At 44.6% G+C, this 22,035-nt stretch overlaps 1 protein-coding gene across 7 annotated transcripts; it reads left to right on the plus strand.

Moving 5' to 3' along the window:
• Positions 1–732: 732 nt before the first annotated feature.
• Positions 733–20,296, plus strand: Trf2 (TATA box binding protein-related factor 2). Of its 7 annotated transcripts, none has more exons than XM_033383714.1 (8): positions 2,183–2,309; positions 7,739–7,846; positions 14,162–14,624; positions 14,785–14,825; positions 14,903–16,716; positions 16,794–17,046; positions 17,142–18,517; positions 18,581–20,296. In XM_033383714.1, the coding sequence occupies exons 3-7, from the start codon at positions 14,548–14,550 to the stop codon at positions 18,149–18,151; spliced, it is 3,195 nt and encodes a 1,064-aa protein (XP_033239605.1). In that variant the 5' UTR covers positions 2,183–2,309; positions 7,739–7,846; positions 14,162–14,547; the 3' UTR covers positions 18,152–18,517; positions 18,581–20,296. The 7 variants fall into 7 exon arrangements, 5 of the variants coding, with proteins under 5 accessions (XP_033239605.1, XP_033239606.1, XP_001355729.4 ...); XM_033383715.1 differs by lacking the exon at positions 2,183–2,309 and adding an exon at positions 2,747–2,831; XM_001355693.4 differs by lacking the exon at positions 2,183–2,309 and adding an exon at positions 6,265–6,567.
• The last annotated feature ends 1,739 nt before the right edge of the window (positions 20,297–22,035 follow it).

A 22,035-nucleotide genomic window follows, 5' to 3' on the forward strand; every position in this document is an offset into this window, starting at 1 on the left:
CCAGTATTTTTCAAGACGCGCCATGGAGTCACCCTCTTGTCCAATGCAGCAATGTATAAATCGTGTAGAAATTCTATATTGAGCCTATTTCGTGATCAGCATCGAACGTCGGGAAAAAAGGCTTGCTAAAAAATGCATAGTGGTGTGTTTTTCACACTGGCGCTTCCATGGAGCTTATACGAAAAAAAGACGGACAACAATTTTTAAAACGCGCACATTTCCCCTTCAGGTGTCGCTTTCGGGAATTACATTAAAATGTAGTAAGCATGTAGCAAATGTGTAGTTACAGTGTAGTTACCATGTAACGAAATTCATTTAGTGGAAATTGCTTATGCTTAAACCTTATTTTATAAGCAATGCAACTAAGTTGAAAACTTATATTAAACCAGTCTTGGAGGAAATCGATTTTTCAACCGTATCAAATAATGAGTTCACAGCTGAGAGTCCTAGCTACCTAGTCATTTTCAACCGAATGTCAGAAACGAGAAATATGATCGAACTGGAATACAAATAGTTCGTCAGTATATTTACGGTATATTTTGAAATTTGTGACGTATTTTCGGTATGTTTCCGAGGGTCGGACCGTATATCTTATCGATAAGTCCGCGGTCACACTGCTCGAGTCATAACAAAAAAAACCATGAAATACTTCGGACGTGCCCTCCAGAGTCGCGGAAGACCGTTATCGTGTGTGCTCTGACTGTGCTCTCTGAATTTATTTTTGGTCATCTATTTTTTTGCCCTGGTACAACAAAATTAACAATGAACGACGAGAAAACAACCAAAAACCCAACAACCAAACATACACGATAATCAAAATCAATTAACGCCCGTCAATAATTATCGGAGAAACGCAGCAGCGAGCGACTTGTATGCAAAAATGTTTGCTGCCTGCAAGCAGCAAATGGATGGTGGAGGGGGCAGAGAGCAGAGCACGAATTAAATGTTTATTCGAAGGAGATTCTTCATAAAATTGGAACATTTGTGGGCGCACGGCAGGGGGACGGGACGAGACGGAACGTAATGCAATGAAACGACATTTCCCTTGACTGACTTGACACATTTTCCCCCCCATTACGATTGGGAGTGGAGTTTTACATTCTATTAACTTTTTTGTTCATTTAAATGCGAATATTCGCCACAACATATATATATATATGTATGCCATATATGCGTACATATATATATATGAATATTAGTAATATTAGATATGAATCAAAGGCTGGGGAACAACAACAAAAATGACGAAACGTTCTTCTTTTTCCCCCCCTTGGTTCGGTCGGAAAAGAAATTCGCGGAAGACACGACAACGACGACAACGTTGAAGGAAAGATTTTTACTCGCGTCGCGGTATACTTCAACTGTTTTTGAACTTTTATTGCGTTTTGCTCTTGCAGCCAGAGCGCCAAGCGACAAAACCTCTGCCTGGCGTGAGAGACGGAGATAGATGCGAGAAACGTGTGTTGGTGGTTGAGTGCAAAACGGGAGAGAAAGAGAGAGCAACAGAGAGAGAGAGAAGGCAGTGGCAAAGAGAGCATGCGCTCGAATGTTGCTTTGTCTCTGGATGTATATAAGTGCGCGCGCGTGTGTATGTGAGCGAGTGTGTGTCGCTTCACTTGGCCCGAAACTGCGACGTTGTTGCGCGCTTTTCGTTCGTGTGTTCACCGCCGCCGCCGTAGACTCACACACTGAACAGCCGCTGCTCTGCTCTGCCGTGGGCCCAATGCCATTGTGGTGCTGTGTGCTCTCTCTCTGCGGCCATTTTCGCCGAGGTCTTGTCGCTGTGTCGCCGTAACAGAGGAGCGGAGCGGAACCGTGTTTACCCCCCAACCGCCAACCTCCACCCTCCATTCTTGCTTGCTGTAATCTCATTCCTTAATACAAATCAACGCAAATTGCAGATAGATATAAACGAAAAGAAATCTAAAAAGGCCACAAAATCATACATTTTGCATATACACATACACATTTAACGATAAAAGAGAATAGCAAAAAACAGACAAAGTGACAAAAAGAAAACAAGAACAACAAGCAAAAGTAACGGCGAATTCTGGGAATCAGACGCAGCAAAAGCCGCAGCAGCAGCAAAGGCAGCGGAGCACAAGCCAGTCGGCAGCACAGCTCCGCTGCTCCGAAGCAGTCATCAGAGAGAGGGAGTAGTGTGGTGAGCGCTGGAGAAGGGAAGGAGAGAGTACTAACAGAGTTGGAGCCGCCACGCCACGCCACCCCCGCGCCCTGCACTGCCCGCTGCAAAAGAGAGCGCAGCAACAAATATAAGCACATTACGACGCGACCTACTAAGAAAAAAGGTGATTTTTTGTTCAATTTCTATCTTATTATTTACCTCTCTTGAGTTTCGTTTTAGTCTTTTTTAACACCTAAAGCCCTAGATATAGTCTTCTGTAGAAATTCGAGTCTTGAATAAAATGTAACTTTTCTCTCTTTGTATCGCTCTCAACTACACTTCCTCTTGCGCTCTCGCTCAGCTAATTCGCCGTCAATTTTTGTAGTTTATTTCATAACTAGTTTTTTTTTTTTTTTTTGTCATAATCACATGTTTTGGTTGCACCCCAGCCCCACCTCCCCTGACCCGGCCGCAAACCCAAAATTCAAATCGATTTTGGCTCCAAAAACATAAAAAATACTCATTTTTCGATTGTCTGCCATTTATTCGCCCATATTTGCAGCTTTGTGGCCGGCGCTCACTTTCGTTGGCGAGCCACAAAGCGACACACAGCGCGAGAGCAGCGCACAGTGAAAAAGAGAGAGAGCGAGCGAGAGAGTAACAGCTGGTTAACAGGGAGCATTTACTTTACAGCATTGCCAAAAGTGTGAGTGAAACAATAAAACATTGACCAACAAAAAAAAAGGATTGTAAAACCAAAATGTGTGCATTTTTCAATACTTTGATTGTTCTTTGTGGGCGGGGTGGGGTGGATAATTTCATCTTATCCCTAGTACAATGAGAGCGAAGAGACAGACAAAGATGACGTCATGTGGGGGCCTGGGATCCGACTGTCGTTCACGGCTATTTTTATACGTGCGAGAGTGTATCTCGCCGCGTGAGTATGTGTGTGTGTGTGCATTCCTCAAATAATTTTGCATTCTATAATGGAAAATAGCCAAAAGAAAAAAAGAAATGGCTTTGAACGGCAATGTCGCACACACACACACACGCACACATGACACATACACACACGCACGCAGGCAGACGCTGCTTCTTTCTGGCCTGGCAACGCTACCGCCGTAAACGTGGTTTCCGCCAGCCCCGCAACACACAGCTTGTGCGCTGCTACCACTCTGGCGGCCCTCTGCCGCGCTTTTCGAGCTAAACGCTTCGGGCCGTGCTGGCGGCAGACTGAATGTTTTCATACATTCAAAATTTCAACGAACGGTACTGTGGTCGCCGGCCGTCGTCGTCTCGCTGCCGCCGACGTCCGCTGTTAAATTCGCCGCATGCCTCGCTCATTTGTGGCTTTGCAGTCTTGTAGCTTGTGGCCCTCGCTCACGCTCGCGCTCTTTCTCTCTCTCTCTTTTCACTGATTTTTATTTTCTCTGAAAGAAGTTTCTGGTAGCTTCCTTCACTAACCACACTTATTAATTTAACATACAAATGTGTGTATATAAGGATTAACATAAAGCATTTTTTATAATAAATATAAAATATAGACAAAGGGCAGCTCAATTTGCATGTTGGCTATCTTCCGTTTAATAAACACATGCAGCATATCATACATACATACATACACTCATACAATTTTTCAAATGAATGTATCTATGTGTAAAGCGATTGTGTCAATTTTCCTCGTGATGTAATAGATTTTTTGTTTGTTGTTGTAGGTGCGGCTTCTTGTTGCCCTCTCGCCCGCTTACGCCGGGTTGTTCTTCTTCTGGCATATTCCACCTTTTTCCATCCAACGAGGTCAGACCCCCTACACACACACACATACATATGTACACTTGCAATAGCAGTCAACCCTAAAAAAAATCGCAGTTTGCAGCAGTTGGTTTGTCTCGTTTTTGCCCATCTGCCTTTCGGGCTACCTGTCAGCAGCGATCGTTCTCCTCCGCCCAAGCTCCTGGTTCTGCTGCTGCATCTCTCTTCCTCTTGTCACATGTAATATGTAACTTCCGGCTTGCCCTCTCGCTCTCTCTCCCGTTCTCGGGCTCGCTCTCTGCATAAATCAAATGTTCGATGCCCGCATGTTCGCAATGGCATGTACATGCATATGTGTGAATGTGTGTGGGTTATCGCGTATTGCTGCTGGTTCTGCTCTCTCTCTCTCTCTCTCAGATTTCTGTTTGTTTTTATACTATTATTAAGTTATTTTTTGTTAATCTACTTCACACCCTTTTAGTACATTTTGAGAGGAATTTCGTGCTTTAAGTGCCGTTTTTTTACCTGATCCAAAACTATAAGTTTTGTCGCATAACATATACAATTTATTCGTAAACCACCATAACCTCTCAACCGAAAGAACGGTTTATTTATTAAAATTGTATGCCAATATTCATAAATTAATTTCATCAATGGCGTGCGTTGAATATTGCAAAAGAATTTACTAGTGTATGTATGTATGTACATATAAATGTGGTACCGAGTGTACATATGTGTGCATCTACATAAATATGTACATACATATGTATGTATGTGGTAGGTGGCCGTATTTTTCGAAAAATGAGAGCATATACAGTATATACATACATATGTAGTAAAATGATGGCTGCTTTGTCATAACCTTTCTACCCCTTGCCTGCCCGTCGCCTCCCTTGCTCCACCAGCCCGCCGTCTCCTACGCAAATATGATTGATGTAACTGTGTGTTGAGTTTGCATTTGCGTTTGTTTCCTTTTGTCTATAAATTAAGGCCCATTAAAATTAATTAAGATATTGACCCAGTTCGTCTGAAAGCGGCACAAATGGACAATTTACACTGTGACGTCATGTGCACTAGAAAACTGCATTAACATACTGTTACAATTTAGAAATCAAATTGCTTTATCTAGAGCACACTGAGAGTGGGAGAGTGGAAGAGCGGGAGAGAGATAGAGCGAACCTCGTGGGTGAGAGCAGCGATCGGTGTCTGAGCAGCGCGCAGTAGCAACAGCAGCAGCGCTGTGGGCTGCCTGCCGCCTGCCCATTCAATTGATTGTCAAGTTTATAACTTAACATCGACGTTGCTGTTGCTGCTGCTGCTGCTGCTAGTGCTGCCAGAGGCACTTCTTACAGCTGTTCTACAGCCGGAATTTGCTCTCTTTTGTGGTTCTGTTAGGGAGGGAGAAGACGCGGCATGTGATTTGCGATTAGAGCCCCTATGTGCACTTTTCTATCTGATAATTGATTTCAAAATGTTTTAAGGCTAAGCGTAAGCGTACGCGCGCTCTCTCTCTTCGCTTCTCTCCTTGCTCTTTCTCTCCTGCCGTGTGAGTTTCATTGTGGCTCTGCTTTTGTTACTCATCATCACCTGCTGTTGCTGTTGGCTGTGTTTCTTCTCTTTTCGTCCCTAGCAATTAAAACCCAACAGTGTGAAACCATTTCGTCTGGGCAAAAAAGAAAAAAGAAATGAGAGAAAAACGAACGGTAAAACCAACTTGTTTTTTTGGCAGAGCAGCAGCACAAACCCCGTCTGTGTGCGTTTGTGAGTGTGTGAGAGAGGGAGATAGCTGGCGATGTCAACGGCGGCGCTAACTAAACCAACACAGTAAAGACTCTCCCGATCAACTGATAGGCTTATTCTCAAGATAAACAGGGGAAAAACGGTGCGAATGTCTGCCTGAGACACTCACTCGTAGAGCAGCAATTACGATCAATATCTTTATGGTCTTTAAATGCGTCCCAAAGCGGGTGTCCACTGTGGCCCGCTATTCGTCTCTCCTCTTTGACCATTTCGCATACTACAATGAAATTTCATTGATTTCAACTTTTACTTTCTTGCTTCTGGCCGCAGCAGCAGCGCTGCCAGCGGTAAACAGCATAACTGTAAATGTTTTTGGACGTCTTCTTTGGTCGCTTTCGCTGCCTTCTTTCGAGCAGCACCAACAGCAGCAGCAGCAGCAGCAGCAGAACCGAGAGAGAACAGCAGAAAATCTGTGGCCCGGCCCGCTGCGGTCCGGTCCGGTCCGGCCTCTCCCTCACTATCGACGGACGCGTATCTAGAACTGTGTCAGGCATGCGAATAGATGTCGCAACGTGCAGTGACCCCCCGCCTTCTTGGTGGAGCCGCGACTGCAGCTCTGCCAGTGCGTACACACACGAAAACAGATCAATGCCGATTGTCAATGCGCTGTTGTTCCTCGGCTGTTGCTGAGTGCGTACACACCACAGAAGCCGGCGGATTGTCGCTGGTCAACTGTCGCCAGTGCGTACACATCAATTGAACTGTCTGCGGATTGTGTTTGTGTGTGTGTGTCCGCTTTCTTCGAAGGACAATTCCAGTGCAATCTGATTAGCTGTCATTCCCAAACACGCAAGGAAAACGGATTCCGATAGAAATGTGAAGCTAAAAAACCACAAAAGTATTTTTCGTGCTGTCTCCAAAAACGGAAATGTAGCAAAGTCATTTCAACGGTAATGCTATTCATGTGAGAGCTGCTTCAATGTTTCAAGGTCAGCCACAGACACAGCGGCAGTGGCAGCGGCAGTGGCAGCGGCAGCGTTAAGCCCGAAACCATGTCTGGCTTTGTCCTACCTGTGATTCGGCCACGTGGCAGCAGAAGCAGCCATGATCCCAGACAACGACAAACGAGCACGTTTTCGCTTGTGTATGGTTGCGATGTACATACATATCTGTGTTTGTGTCTGTGGCTGGGTGGCTCTCTTTATCCTATTGGAAATGCTCTACGCTTTAGAAGGTTTAAATACTTGAAATACTTATGATAGCGATAACATTCCATACATGTTGATTATCCTTCATTTACGTCTAGTATTGCACACATTTTGAAGAGTGTTCCCCCTTTCTCTAACCCCCCCAGCCCCCAAAAGAGGCTCCAACAAGCAGTGTTGTCCTATTGAGCGGGTAGTACATAACTGTCTGGCAGTCTCTTCTTCCCCTACTTCTCCTTCTGCTTATAACGGTTAATCATAACAAATCGACAGCTGTCTCTGTCTGTCTGGCAGTGCCACCGATGTCTGCGTGTGTGTGTGTGTGTGTGTGTGTGTGTAGGACCTCGAAATGTCAACGACTTGGTTCTTTGTTCTCCTTGTTCTTGCTGCCGTCTTCCTTTCTTCGTCTTCGTATCTCTGGTTCGTGATTTCTTATTTCGGCCACAGACGAAGTGAAGAAGATTCTCGTTCAATGACATCTCCAAAACGGGACTTGGGGGCAACACACTATTAGGGTTGACGCCATGTACAGGCCAAGTACTAGTACACACACACACACACATACACATACACATGCATATACGAATTCGTATTAAATCGTGGTGTGCAAGTTGGCCCACATTTTTGGAATGAATGCCAGACATTTCTCAGCACTGGCACGTACGCTTTAATATTGTCCAACGAAAAATATTAAGTATTTTCTTGCATGGAATACACATATACATATGTACATATGTATGTATAAAAGAACTTCTTTGTATGATAGCGCACACTTCCGCTGTGCAGTGTCCCCCGTTCTCCTCCTTCCACGCTGATCATCGCCTCCACAGTCTTTGTATATTTTATTCTTAAATGAGAAACTCTGCACCTGGATATACCATAATTGTTTGTATCTTTATTTTTGCTCTGGTTGCAGGCTCCTTTTTGAGGTCGAGAAACACTGACGAGAAAGAATTGAGGAATATCTTAAACCACAACAAACCACAGAAAAACAAAACTAAAACTAATTAAGGACTATTAAGAGGTGAGTACCACGCCCAAAAAGGAGGGGAATAATTTTGTTTGGCGCTTTTCCTCGGCATGCAGCATGCACCATGCACCATGCACCATATTATCGTTGCATCGGCCATGGTCAAGTGCAGAATCCAGCCGCAAAAACACACGCACACGTGCACCTCTCTCTCTCGCGCTCTCACTCTCTCGCTCTCTCTATTGCCAAAACGATGACGCACTTGGCTGCGTTGCCGGTCTCTCTCTCGATCGTCTCCCTCTGTCGAATGCTCTCTGGGGAAACCCGTTTTTCTCGAATGTGTGTGTCTCTCTCCCTCTCTGTGCAATTCCGCGGCTCGGTTCGGTTCGGTTCGGCTCGACAGAGAGTGCTAAGCAATGCATAGATGCTGTAATTTTTGATCGTGACTACTGGGAAATAAGCTTCGTCTCGAACGCGCGCGTCGCCAATGAGGTCACAGTGAAAACTCTGTGTGACTGTGACTGCGACTCGTGACTGGTGACTCGTGAATGTGTGGGAGATGAGATCACTGGAGGAGGACAAGGAGTGACTAACTCTTCTTCCAACGAAGAAGAACGGGGGACTGCCCTCGATACACGCGAGTGGCTGTGGGTGTGGGTGTCGGTGTGGAGATGGAGCTAAATCCAATGACGAATGGCCAGGGTAGGGGGCTATAGCATCCCAAAGGCTGTCATTGCCTTGATATTTTATGTAACATTTTGCAGTGTTTCCGCTTTTACCCAACACTGCGCTTGACAGCTGATGATGGCAGCGGCACCCAGCTGTGGGCGACTGAACAATGGCAGGGACCCGAGACCGAGACCGAGAGCGGGACCCAACGGTGGAGGTGGAGGTGGAGGTGGAGGCGGTTGCATTGAACAACTGGTGTGTCCTGGTTTCGTTTTGTCTGCCGCTGACACATCCATGTCTCTCGTTCTCTCCCTCTCTCCCTCTCTTGTGAATATTGTGTACAGTACACTTTTCCGCCAAGAACAGGGCCACTAAATCGTGTATTAAATCAATAAAAATGTGTGCATGTTCACATTTATGGGGTATGCCTTCTTTTGGCACATCCATTCTCCTTCACTTCGAACAGGGTCACAGTTTTTAATTGCTACTTAGTCATTGTGTGGCATCACTGCAACGTGACCGCAACGTGACTGCAAGGAAATCCCACGCACACGCACACGAACAGGCACAGGCACAGGCACCTGTTGGCGGTACCCCGTGATGTGCGAAAACCTTTTCCGTTTCCGTTGCCGTTGCCGTTGCCACATTCCGCACTTAACAGCACTGGCTACAGCCTGGAGCACATGTGACTGTCTGTTAGTTGACTGCCTGCTGCTGCTCGAGCGATGGAGGGGGACAGCTGTCGCCTGCAGCTGATGGCGAAATCCGCCGTTGAGTCATCTCCTCCATCGCCCGCACACAAAGCAGGAAATTTCAATTCAAGATTATTCATGGGAAATTAAATGGGCAACACTATTCCAAACATTAAATATAAAAAAAACGACATGCCCCATCATATATAACTGGAAATATCTGTTCTATTTGCATCAAAGAGGTATTAACTCTTGATCTTGAACTATCTTGGAGGGCAGTTTCCGTTCTAGGACTTATAGAAGATGAAATATTTTGAAATATTTGTAATGAAAAAATGTAATAAATTACTTTTTTTAAATTACAAATAATACGTAATAAAAGGTTTTTGCAGAATACTGTATTTTGTATCGAAAAAGTGCATATAAATGCAGAAAATTGTTGGGACTTGGAGCGGGAGCCTCCCCTTAAACCGATGAGGGCAGCTGCATGATGCGCGACCCGAAAAACTATACAGAGACATAGGCATAGAGGAATTATAGAGCAGACTACTACAGACAATAGTATTTCGCATCCTAGGCTTGGGCCGAGGTTCCATTGAGGCTTCAAAATGCACTTGGGGGGCAGATAGCAGAAAGATATGCGCCGGATGATAACTATGATATTTCCGTACAATTATTTCGATGTACACATACTGCGGGCATATATTTAATATTCGTTTCCTACAATGTGTGCTACAATCGATCAGAAGGGTTTTATCTTGCGAAAACAATGTGTTCTTTAGGCTTTCTCGAAAACGTTTGATGACTATCGAATGATTTGATCAGCTATTTTGGTTCGGTTTTGAATGAATTTATGTGGAAAACCATATGATAATAAAAGTTTAGGTGTGCAACGCTCTTCATGCCACTGCCTCTGTTGTCGCTCTGTTGCGCTCGTTGTTACTGGTTCTGCCTGATAATCGTGTGTCCATCACTCGACTCGAAAATATGGAGCGGAAGCCGCGCCACACACAAACACACAAACACAACCCTGGACTGGGCGTATGGCGGCGTACAATTTTTATGGTTCCGTTCCCCCCTTGTCGCTGTCGAGCTCACGTACATAGCTCACATTTCGAAGAACCCTTTCTCGTATTACAGTTGTCGTTCAGCCAGATCCCCACACCACACCACACCACACGACACCACATAGATAGAGACAGGGAGAGAGAGAGAGAGGGAGGGAGAGGGAGAGCACCTCCTATACGTACTTGTAGATATATTCCTGGTATATCGGAAGAGATATCGTGGCTACAATCAGTTTTGAGGAATAGCCTTGATTGGTTTTTAATGCCAATTATGAGGCATCATGCGGGTAGGCTAGGGTGTGTGCCTACAACAAAATGTTTATAATAATACATATGTATGTATGTACATATATTTAATGTGCGACAAAGTTCGCGTTCAGCCTTCTCATAGATTTATTCAAATAATGAAACGAACGAGCCAGCGGCCAAAAATCAACAGAACACGGTAGAAATAAACCAATAAAAACCGTACCCGACGAATGGGTGGGCAAACAGTCGTCGTCGTTGCTGTCGTTGTTGTCGTCGTCGTCGTCGTCGTCGTTGCTGTGGCGGCCTTGAACCTGAATTTCGCAGTTCATTTGCGTCTCTCGGCCGCTCTTTATTGCTGCCTGCCTTCAATTATTAATATTAGTATAACGCCTTTTGTTTAATACACCCATACACCCATTCTCTGCTACTCTCCGTCTGTCTGTCTTCCTCTCGCGCCGGACAGAGTTCGTGTACCCCCGCTGATAATAGTAGGGCCATATGTATGTCCCAGGGAATATCCAACAACCGAGGAGCGCTGCTGCTTCAGGACCGAGCGAGGGGCGCTGCTGCAAGACGCGTGATACATTATGCCCTCGCTGATAATTATAGAGCTTTATCCCAAGGGGTATATGTATGCACGTACATTACTTGGAAGGTCTAGCGTCCTGCGATCCCATTGCAAAACCAACGGAGGGGCGCTGCCGCATGATGCGTTTTAGCGGTTATCCTACACGGTTTAGTTTTATTTTTAGCTATTTTTGTTGTTGTGCCTTTTGCGTGTGTGTCTGCCTACGTTTTCGTTTTTTCACACATTTTTCCCCTCTTGGCTTCTTCGCGCACCTTTGCCTCCTCTGGGTTTTGTGTGGATGTCGCGCCTCTTGGGTTAATGAACTGCATTTACCATACGATACGAGAACATTATATGTATGTACCATATGTATTTACCCCCGTACATATCTAGGGGTCTCTGGCTCTGGCTCTGGTTCTGTTACTGCCTCGGTCTCTGCGTGAATTTTAAATTCAATTTCGTTTAAAATTGTTCGCCTGCACGTCTGCACGCCTGCATGTAGTAGATATGTATGTTTATTTATTTATTTGAAGCATTATCAGAATTCCTGCCCCCATGGATGCATTGCTAGAATGATTTTAATTTCGATTTCAACACAAAAACATTTGGGTGAAATCATCGAATGCTTTGTAGGATTTTTTGTGGGTACATTTTTAAAATATTTAGTACTCGAATTCGAATTTGAATTCGATTCCTCGTTTATTGAAATTCAAGCAATGGACGACGGCGCAGCATTATTTGCATTTATTGTGCATTTGTGTGTTCCCTGTGTTCTCTCGCTCGATTTTATAGCTTCCTATTTTTGACCCGCGCTGTTGTCGAGCTGTTAAAAATAGCCAACGATTCCGATTCCGATGCCGATTCCGATGCTGATGCCGTGAGCCGTGGCCCAAACAAAGCGTCTCAAAAAATGTGTCTGCGTCATTTGAGGAGGGGCAACACTGACACAACGCGCACATGTATGCAGTACGCTACGTGCACACACTGGTATGGCGTGGTCTACGCGATGACGCACCTGTGCCAAAAGGGCAGCTCTCTCGTAGGCTCTCGTCCTGGCCTTCCGCCATGAGATACTCTCCGAAATGCTAATATCCATAGATATCTAAAGCTTTAATTGGTATCATCTTTAGATACAAATACGAAAGAGCAACATCAGCGAATCATTTGGTTTTTTCTGATATTTGATTCATTATAAAAAAAAAATGTCTTTATTTTGCGCAAAATAAAATTGTTTATCCAGGGAAAATGTGTGTGAATACTAAAATAGAGTCAAAATGTATGCTTTTGTGGGTCACCTAGAAACTGGAGACACAGACAACACCCACACAGCACGAAGAACACTCTTCGGGTATAGATATGCGTCGGCGTCGTCGCCGTCGTCGTCGTCGTCGTCGTCGGCGTCTTTCACTTTCATTTCGTATACGAATAACAAGCGTTGTATGGAATACCCTCACTTTTCGAACAGAAACGGAATGATAATAACGACCCAGAATTGATTCCGTATAGAATGTTTATTTTCCTTATAATTGGAGAGTTTAATCTCTTGACGATTTCCCATTAATTCTGTATCGCATTACTGGATTTTCACAATGAATCACTGTGTAAAGCGATCTGCAGTTGTTGGGGTGTGGGGGCGTGAGACACAATCTACATCGTCTGTACATAAATACATCCGGCCAAGCGGCCCAACAACAACAACAACAACAGCTTATGATATATTTGTTATCTGTCTCTCTCTCTCTCTCTCTCTGGGTGTCGAACTTGCAACCGGAAAGTGTTCGTGGAATTATGAGAATTTACTGACAAAAAAGTTCTATTGCCAGAGAGGCACCGGATATGTCTAAAGGGGGATTGGGGACTGCACTTTTCATGGGGGAGTGGAAAAACCTTGACTTTTTCGCACTGTGTAAAAAAACACTGATAATTGCACAACACTGGATGTTGTAATCAGCTGAGAGCAACAAGCAGTTCATTCATATATAGAACACTAGTTGCATCTCCCTGCCACCATAGTCGTTCTTCATATATCGGCTCCTATATGTATGTTATGTATAGTCGTAGTCGTGTGTTCTCTCTTGTTTTTTTTTTTAATGATTTGTTGTCCTAGATGCCAGGGAATCCGGGTCGAGGTCCCATCTCTCGCTACTCTGCCAGAGAAATAATATTTCCGTCCGTACCATATGTGCATATGTGTGTGCGTGTGTTTGTGTGTGTATAATCTTTTAATTTATGGCAATTTGCTAATTTACAATAACAATTTAATTTGCACATTGCTCCAAAAATAGCACAGTCTCTGTGTCTGTTTCTGCTGCTGTTGCAGTTGCACTGCTTTGCTTTGCACTGCTTCTTCTGCTATGCCGCTGCCGCTGCCAGAGCAAGTGAGATGGCCAGTGTGCAGCAGCACAAGCAATGCCAGGGTGCATTTTGTTGCAAGGTGCGACACTCATCCTGTTTGAAGCAAATAGTGTGGGGCGAGGGCCTCACCTTTAATCAAGCCACTTTGCGTGCATGCATTTGATTTGTTGACGCTTGAATGACGGTGATTGCTGCTGCGTCGCTGCTGCGTCGACGCTGTGCCCAATTGGCAGTGTGTGTGTGTGTGCGTGCCAGTTTTTCGATTGTGCGTCCTTGACCGAGAAGCTGCTGCTGCGTGGCGCCTGCAACTCCCAAAAACACCCCGCCCCACGCTCCCTCATCAGCTGACGATCCTAGCAGTTGCTAACAGTATGTATGTATGTACAGTATGTATATCCGTTCCAGCTTTCTGTTAAAGCTGAGGCTTACAGCGTACGCAGCTGTTACTAACAGCCCACAGCTCACAGCCGCTTCTGGCTTAACAGCACTGTTAACAGCTTGCACTGCTGCAATTGCAGTAACATTACAGTGTTGACAGGCGACTCTGATGTCAGGTGGCAGGATATCGATACGATAAAACGATTGACCTGACGGACCATCAAACGATTTTGACCAATAATCTGTCAAAATATGTGACTTTCAGAATTTCTTTTGCTGCTTTGCTGCCGGGGGGCGCTTCGGGAAGCAGTAAATAAATAATTAATTAATTAATTAAGCAAACAACTAAACAATACATTTTCGGCTCTACTATCTATCGATCTACTTGCAGACTGCTAAAAGGAACAACAACTCTACAGATAAACAACAACAAAAAACCCCAGGAGAAGAAAGACTAGAATTAATCATAATACCAATAGTTTAACAAACAAAAAAAAAACAAAACCACGAGAGACAAAAACCCATACACACACACACACACACTCACACACACCACCACCACAAAAAAGTAATTGAAAACTTAATTGAAAATTCAAACAAACAAAAGCAAAGTATTTTCGGACAAACAGCCAACCGGATACCGACTATTATTATTATATTGAACGCTTAGGAAGAATCACTTTTAGCCTTATATACAAAAGAAAACAGAAAACAGAAAACTCAAAACAAACAAAATCCAAGCAACAAACAAAGTATAAGTTTAAGGGGGAGAAATAGATGCCTAAGGTTCAAGATTCAAGATTCAAGATATTCAATATTCAAGAAACAAGAAACATTGTCAATATGGCCGATTTGTAAGTAGAGAGCGAACGAAAGAGAGAGACAAGACACCCACACACACAGATAGCCAGAGGTCACAGATCCACACGCTACAGATCCCCACACACAGTCGTAGAAATAATTAGAAAACCGCAACAAAAAACATAATAACATCTAAACAACCAACTCTTGCAGAAGGGATACAGTTTCGGGACCAGGCACTAGCCCGGCAAACGGTAAGAAAAAAGTGCATTCAAGAACATCCCATAGATTAATAGAGCATCCAATTATTTTGTTTGTTTCTGCATTAAAGGTACCGCCAGTCCGAGCGTCTATCAAGGCCGGCCTCCTTCTGGGAGTTCTTCTGCTGCTGACATAGTCCCCAAGGTTGAGATCAGACAAGATCTGAAGCCATTGCCTCGCATCAAACTAGCTCTAGTGAACGACGGAGCCAGCGAGCCACCGACGAGAAGCGAAGGAGGAAGCCAGCGAGGTGGAGGAGCAGGGGAACGTGGCTCTCCACCGATCTACGATATTGGATTGGGATTAGAACACGTGTCTTTAAACGGAGCACAGGAAAAAAAAGTCCATCCGGACGTCCTCTACGAATGCTTGAGCCCGACGACCGGCACTATAACCTACAGTAAGCGAGATCCCGACGACCAGAACGGAGAGAAGAAGTCTACCAAGGCGGCTAAATCGCTAGAGTATCTAACGATACCAGAGCTGCTAGACCTTTGCGTGAAGAAGCAGGCCAAAGGGCACGGAGCAGGGATCTTGCGGGTGCTCGACCTGCGCACCAAGGAGACGAAGCAGAGGGACGCAGAGCGAGCCCTACGTCATCAGGAGCACTTGCGGGAGCTAGCGCGCTGCCAGCAGCGGCAAAGGCAGAAGGCGCGAGCCCAAGAGCAGCAGCGGCTCGGTAAGGAGAGGCTCAGGAAGAGACAGCAGGACGAGGACAAGGCCGCGAAAGAATTGGAGACGCTGAGGAAGGACATTGAGCACCAGATCAAGGTGCAGAGGGACTCGGAGGCGAAGTGGAACCGCATAAAGGAGGAAAGGGATCGAGAAATAGAACGGCAAACGGTGTTAAGAAAGCGCGGGCAGAAAGAACAATTGGAGGAAGAAGAGCGGCGGCAGAGACTCGAAGTGCTCAGGCAGATAGAAGAGAAGAGGGAGCTAGAGAAGCGCCAGGAGGAGCAGTTGAAGCTGGAGCTAGAGCAGCAGAGGGAGAGATTCATGCAACACCAGAAGCTGCACACAGAAGCCCTCTACAGCCATCCCCTGTTCGGAGATCTCTATCCGCACGAGTACAGCAGTAACAACAACAGCAACAGCAACAGCACCACGACGACCTCGTCGACGACATTCCCACACACAGCATCCTCCTGTTCGTCGCTGATGCAAAACGAAATGGTTAGCATACCGATGGCCAATCTGAATGGCGGCCTCAAGGCGGCGTCTGGACCGGCCGGTGCCTCGGCCACTGGCGGGGGCGTGCGATACTTTTCGCAGTTTAGCAAATCGGCCACCGCCAGCACGACCGCGATGGTGCACCAGCAGCAGCACCAACAGCCCCAGCAGCAGCATCAGCAGCAGCAGCTGCTGCAGCGGAAGCCAACAGCCAATGGCGATCTCCACGCGAATGGCAGAGTGGCGGCTATCGTTCCCAATGGGATGCGCATCAAAACGGAGCAACAAGATTTGCTGCTGGAGTCCCTAACTGTGATCAAACCAGATGTGATTTTCAAGACGGAGGCCACAGCAGCAGCAGCAGCAGCCGCACAGACGCCACCGGCAGTGGCACCGGCAGCATCAGCAGCAACAGCAGAGCCAATAGAAGCTGCTCCTGTCTCAGATGCACCATTGGCGCTGCTCAGCAACCAGCAACAGGCAGCAGCAGCAGAGGCAGACGACCCAGAGCTGGACATTGTGATCAACAATGTGGTGTGCTCGTTCAGCGTGCGATGCCACCTCAAGCTGAGGGACATTGCGTTGCGCGGCTGCAATGTGGAGTACCGCAGGGAGAACGGCATGGTAACCATGAAGCTGCGACGTCCCTATACGACGGCCTCCATTTGGTCATCGGGCAGGATCACCTGCACAGGGGCCACCTCTGAGATAATGGTAGGTGCAACCCAACGGAATGCAGCAACTGCCGAGCAAGTCCCTTATCAAATCTCAATTCTTTATTCGTTTCAAAGGCCAAGGTGGCAGCCAGACGGTACGCCCGGTGCCTGGGTAAACTCGGTTTTCCCACACGCTTCCAGAACTTTCGCATCGTGAATGTTCTGGGTACCTGCAGCATGCCCTGGGCCATTAAGATTGTCAACTTCTCGGAGAAGCATCGGGACAACGCCAGCTACGAGCCGGAGTTGCATCCGGGTGTCACGTACAAGATGAAAATGCCAAAGGCCACGCTGAAGATCTTCTCCACGGGAAGCATTACAGTGACAGGTGAGTCTCTCTTTGGCTTTGGCTTTGGCTTTGCCTTTGGCGTAGGCGTTGGCGTTGGCTCTCTCGCCTGAGATTAAAACTTATCTGTTTTACAGCCGCCAGCGTGAATGATGTTGAATCCGCCATACAGCATATCTATCCACTGGTCCATGAGTTCCGCAAGCAGCGATCGCCCGAGGAGCTGCAGCATTTAAGGGCTAAGCAGAACAAAAATGCCGGAATAACTGGCACCCCCGCCGCCGCCAGCAGCATCACCGATGCCAGCGAAAGCCGGATACTGGAGGATCAGATCCTCACGCAGTCGAAGACTCAGTCGCGCAGCGATATCTTGGTGAATGCCACCGCTGCCCATAGCAAGTCAATACCTGGCAGTGCGGCTGGGGATCTGGTTAACGCAGCGGTCTGCAATGTGCAGCGGCTGAAGCAGATCGAATCGTATCGCCAGCTGTCGAGTCAGACGCAGGAGGAGCGCCGCCATATACCCTTCCCCAGGGACAAGTCGGAGGCCGGGCTGTTCCCCCATTCGACACCCAGGTCGCCACCGGGCGACAATATCTGTGCCAATGCCCGGCGACGGGCCACCGAGTGCTGGGCCACCAAGCTGCAGAACAAGCGTCCGCGCTACAACGATCCCAGCTTACTGGCGGCGGGCAAGACAACGACATCGACATCGACGAGCTCCATCGCCTCCTCCACCGCCTCCTCCTCATCAAATCCCGCCATCCAATCCACCACCACTATCAGCACCACCAGCGCATCCGCCACCACTATTACGGGCCCCATTCTGCCGCTCTCATCGCTAACGCCCATTGGGACGATCAGTGGCAGCAGGCCATTTGGCCTGATGGCCGCACGCACAATGATCCCAGCCACGGGGACGATTATCAAGATCAAGCAGAGCTGCATTAAGCCATTGAATCGCAATGCTCTGGCCGCATTCACCGCTGCCTCCAGTGGTAGCATCGCTACCGCCGTCAATGCCACTGCCACAGCCACAGCCAACGTTGCTGGTGGCTCTGCTTCTGCCGTCACCCTAGCGGCGACCAAGAGGGAGCGGCAGTTGAGCAACAACTCGGATTTGGATATTGAATCGGGCTGGCCATGATGTGGGATGATTGAGTGATTGACCAGAGACAGACACGGAGATGGAGAGACAACAGAGAGACAAAGGGAAAGAGATAGTGAGAGAGGGAGAGAGGAACAATATATCGTCGTTGCCTATGCCAAAATATATAGAAATTAAAGCAAAACCCAAACAAAATACAACACAAAAACAAACAGAAAAACACAGAGACCGAAAGAAAAGAAGAGGATGGGAAAGTTTCTTTCAGTGTTTCTTGAACTTCATTTTCGATTCGATTCAATTCATGTCTTGTGTTGTTCTCTGCATTTAAACGAAGGAAGGAAACGGAGGACACCAACGCAGAACGAGAATCGCGACTAAAACAAGAGCCAAAAATTTAATACTAAGGTGAGTTCTTCCCCCCGTCGCTCCTCCAATTGGCATCCATGTGCTCACCATCTTCTTTTGCAGATTTATGTGTAATTTCATCCCCCAATCAACAACACACAATCCCACAAGAAAAGCAGAGATCCGAGAATGGTATTGCACGTACCATGCGCATCCCACAAGTAAAATCATCCTAGATATAGAATTCAATTTCAAAAAGGCAATATACGGTTTATATTCTAATCTATATTCTATAATACGTAGAGACATTCAGTTACGTAGACCCCCCTTAGTTTTTTTTTTTGTATTTAGTTATATTTGAACAAACCACCGCCTAATGAAAGAAAATACTGTAAAATGAATCAGATACATCGTATATAGCCAGAAAGAGAGAGAGAGAGAGAGAGAGAGAAACGGAGACGTAGAGTGAGTGGAAGAAGGAAAACATTCAGTCAGTCACACCCCCTCCCCAGCCTTAAAAAATAAGCAATAGGAAGTATAGAGAGGAGTAAAAGGCGCACTCAGTGCCTTTAATCACACACACACACACATTTAAAAACGATTTTGTAAGCCTTAAACCAATCCAAAAACAAACAAGCAATAGAAGCACTCAAGTGCCTTCCAAAAGAATTAAATACGAGACACCACGAGACACGCTCACACACACACACACACACACGTATGATCAAACCATCAGTCAGTCAGTCAGTCAGTCAGGCCGTCGGTAAATTGATTTGTTTTCCTTCTTCGAAAGAGATTTCTCCGAAGAAGAACCCCCCAAACACACACACACAATTTAGTCTAATTTCTAAAATAATAATATGAATTAAAATTAAAATATAAATATAGTATATAATTTTTTTTTATTGTTTTGTTTTAACTTTAAGTTTAATTAAGTAATCTTAAGGGCAGAAAGCTACTATCGAACATTCAGATGTTATGGTAGGGAAACAACAAATGTTTCGATTAACACACACATGCATACAATAATACATGCATATACATATATATATATATATATGTGTGTGTGTGTATATATATATATTTACTATATGCTACATACATTTAAGCATACGAAACACACCTATATCTGGTCACTTGTAAACCAATAACAAGCAGAACTAATGCTATAGCTATAGAACTATAGTATAGTAATATTTGTAATTATTTGTAACACACACACACACACACACACACACACATACTTTATACATTGCATACACACACGAAACACAAAAACACAAACACACACACACAAACTGAAAGGAAACAAAAACAATTATCATGATAGCCTTACACTCAAAGCTTACAAACAGATGACGATTACCGATTACCGACTACCGACTACCGACTATCGATTACCAATTACCGATGGCGGACGATAATTCTAAGTGTTTATTCTTAATACAATAAGTTTTTTTCTCCTCTTAAAACTATTATCGCATAGGTATCCCAAACACACAGATACACAGATACAAAAACACACATCAATATACATATATTGAACGATAACCAGACATATTTATCCATATATATTTTTTCTTATTTATAATGCAAAAACCAACTTAAGTGTAGATTTTAGAAACTTGTTCCTGTGTTGTTAACAAATTGAGAAATGAGAAAGCAAAAAGCATGCATACATTTAGTTGAAGCATGCACACACACAAACACACACACACACACATCCACACACAACATGCATACGTACACATATACATACTATAATTAAGTAATGACAAACAAACGAAAAGCAAACCAACAAATACGAATCGTTAGCAATAATAAAACAAAGCAAAATAAGGATTATCTATCTATCATGTTCTTTCGAGCAGTGTAAGAAACACACAAACAACACAAAAGCAAGCAGAGCCAAAGCAAGCAGTCGAAAGCAAAAACAAAGCAAACGCATAATAATATAAAACCAATACTCATGACAGGCCGGCAGCCTAAACCACCACCATAAGTAGTCCTGTAAATAGCCTTTTTTTTTTTTAAATGCGATTATGTCGTGCCTTCAGCCTTCGACAAGCAGTTACCAGTTAAGCAGTAAAACCGTAAAGCCGTCAGGCAAGCAGTGTAGACAAAAGAGAAACAAACGAATGAAGAGAAAAGCAATCCACTAGCCAATTGTACAATCAATCAATCATTGAAATAGAACTCGCAGCACCCTCCCGGATACATTTGTTGGAATGGAATGGAATGGAGTGGAACGGAATGTGTGGGGTATGGGGTATCAGAAGATCAACTAGGCATAGGATTTTTGTAAGAACTGCCTCAGTTTCTCTATACTATATAAGCAACATAATCACACCCTCGAGAGACCTTAGACATATGAGACCCCCAAAAACGACTATACATATTTCTGTTGTTATGCTTTTCATATCGTTCACACCTTAAGCATAATCAAGAAAATCATATTTCATTTGCTAAGAAAACCAAGAACTAACAATACAATATATATAGAAATGTTTTTACATCGGAATATGCCTTTAGGGAACAAATTGCAAAAGAACGAGATGGAGATGTGAGTGGGAGGAGCGACTAACGAGTAGCGACTAGCGAGTAGCGAGAAGGAATGTTGTAAACAATTGCAAAATCGAAGTGCTTGAAAACTAGAATCTAAGAGTAGATCTTAAGCTAGAACGGAACACACACAAAAACCAACAACCATTAACCATTAACCAATTGAAAATGAAACAAAAAAAAACAAAACAGAATACTAATGTCTAAGCCAAAATGCATATAGCAATTTAAGAACTAGAATCCTAGAAGAGTAAGCCCCTAAGGATCCCCGAGATACCCCCAAAACCGATCTGTGTGTAGATAAATAGAAGATAGAAGGGCATTACAACAAATATTACAAGAAAGTTGAGATTCTTATCGAAAGGTGTGCATATATGACATACACTTTAAACTGCCTTTGAAAATAACAAAAACAGAAGCCTAGGATTAAAGGAAATTTATAAACGAAACTAATTATATACACACGACAAATATGAAAGAAAGAAAATGAAATGAAATGAAATCAAATGCTTAGCAGAACGGAGCAGATGAGTGGTGAATGATGAATGATGCTTATGATTATTGAATTATGTATGTAGCTATGACGACCCCGAGTATGACAAAAAACCGTACTAATTTTTTGTGTTGCTATTTGCTGTAACAACAATAAGCCAACAGAGAAAGACCACAAGTAGTTGTAGAACGAACACCAGATAAAGGAGCAGGAAGGAGGAACACGCCTAACTAATGTGTATTTGGTTTCATATATAGAACACTTTTGAAAGAAACAACAAAAAAGTAAATATAGTTATATAGTATACACCACAATACAAGTACGAGTATGAGTATATATATATTTTTTATTATTATTACGTATTTAAACAGACGAGAGAACAATGAAACAATGTAAGATGGATGGTGTGTGGATGGAAAGAAATCAACAAAATAGCATAATTCTGTTTTTGTTTTGCCGTAAAGACTGCATTATACCAACAATTAATTATATACACAATTATTATATATCAATTTATATATAA

Source organism: Drosophila pseudoobscura, chromosome X (assembly GCF_009870125.1).
Source record: "Drosophila pseudoobscura strain MV-25-SWS-2005 chromosome X, UCI_Dpse_MV25, whole genome shotgun sequence".
Taxonomy (NCBI): domain Eukaryota; kingdom Metazoa; phylum Arthropoda; class Insecta; order Diptera; family Drosophilidae; genus Drosophila; species Drosophila pseudoobscura.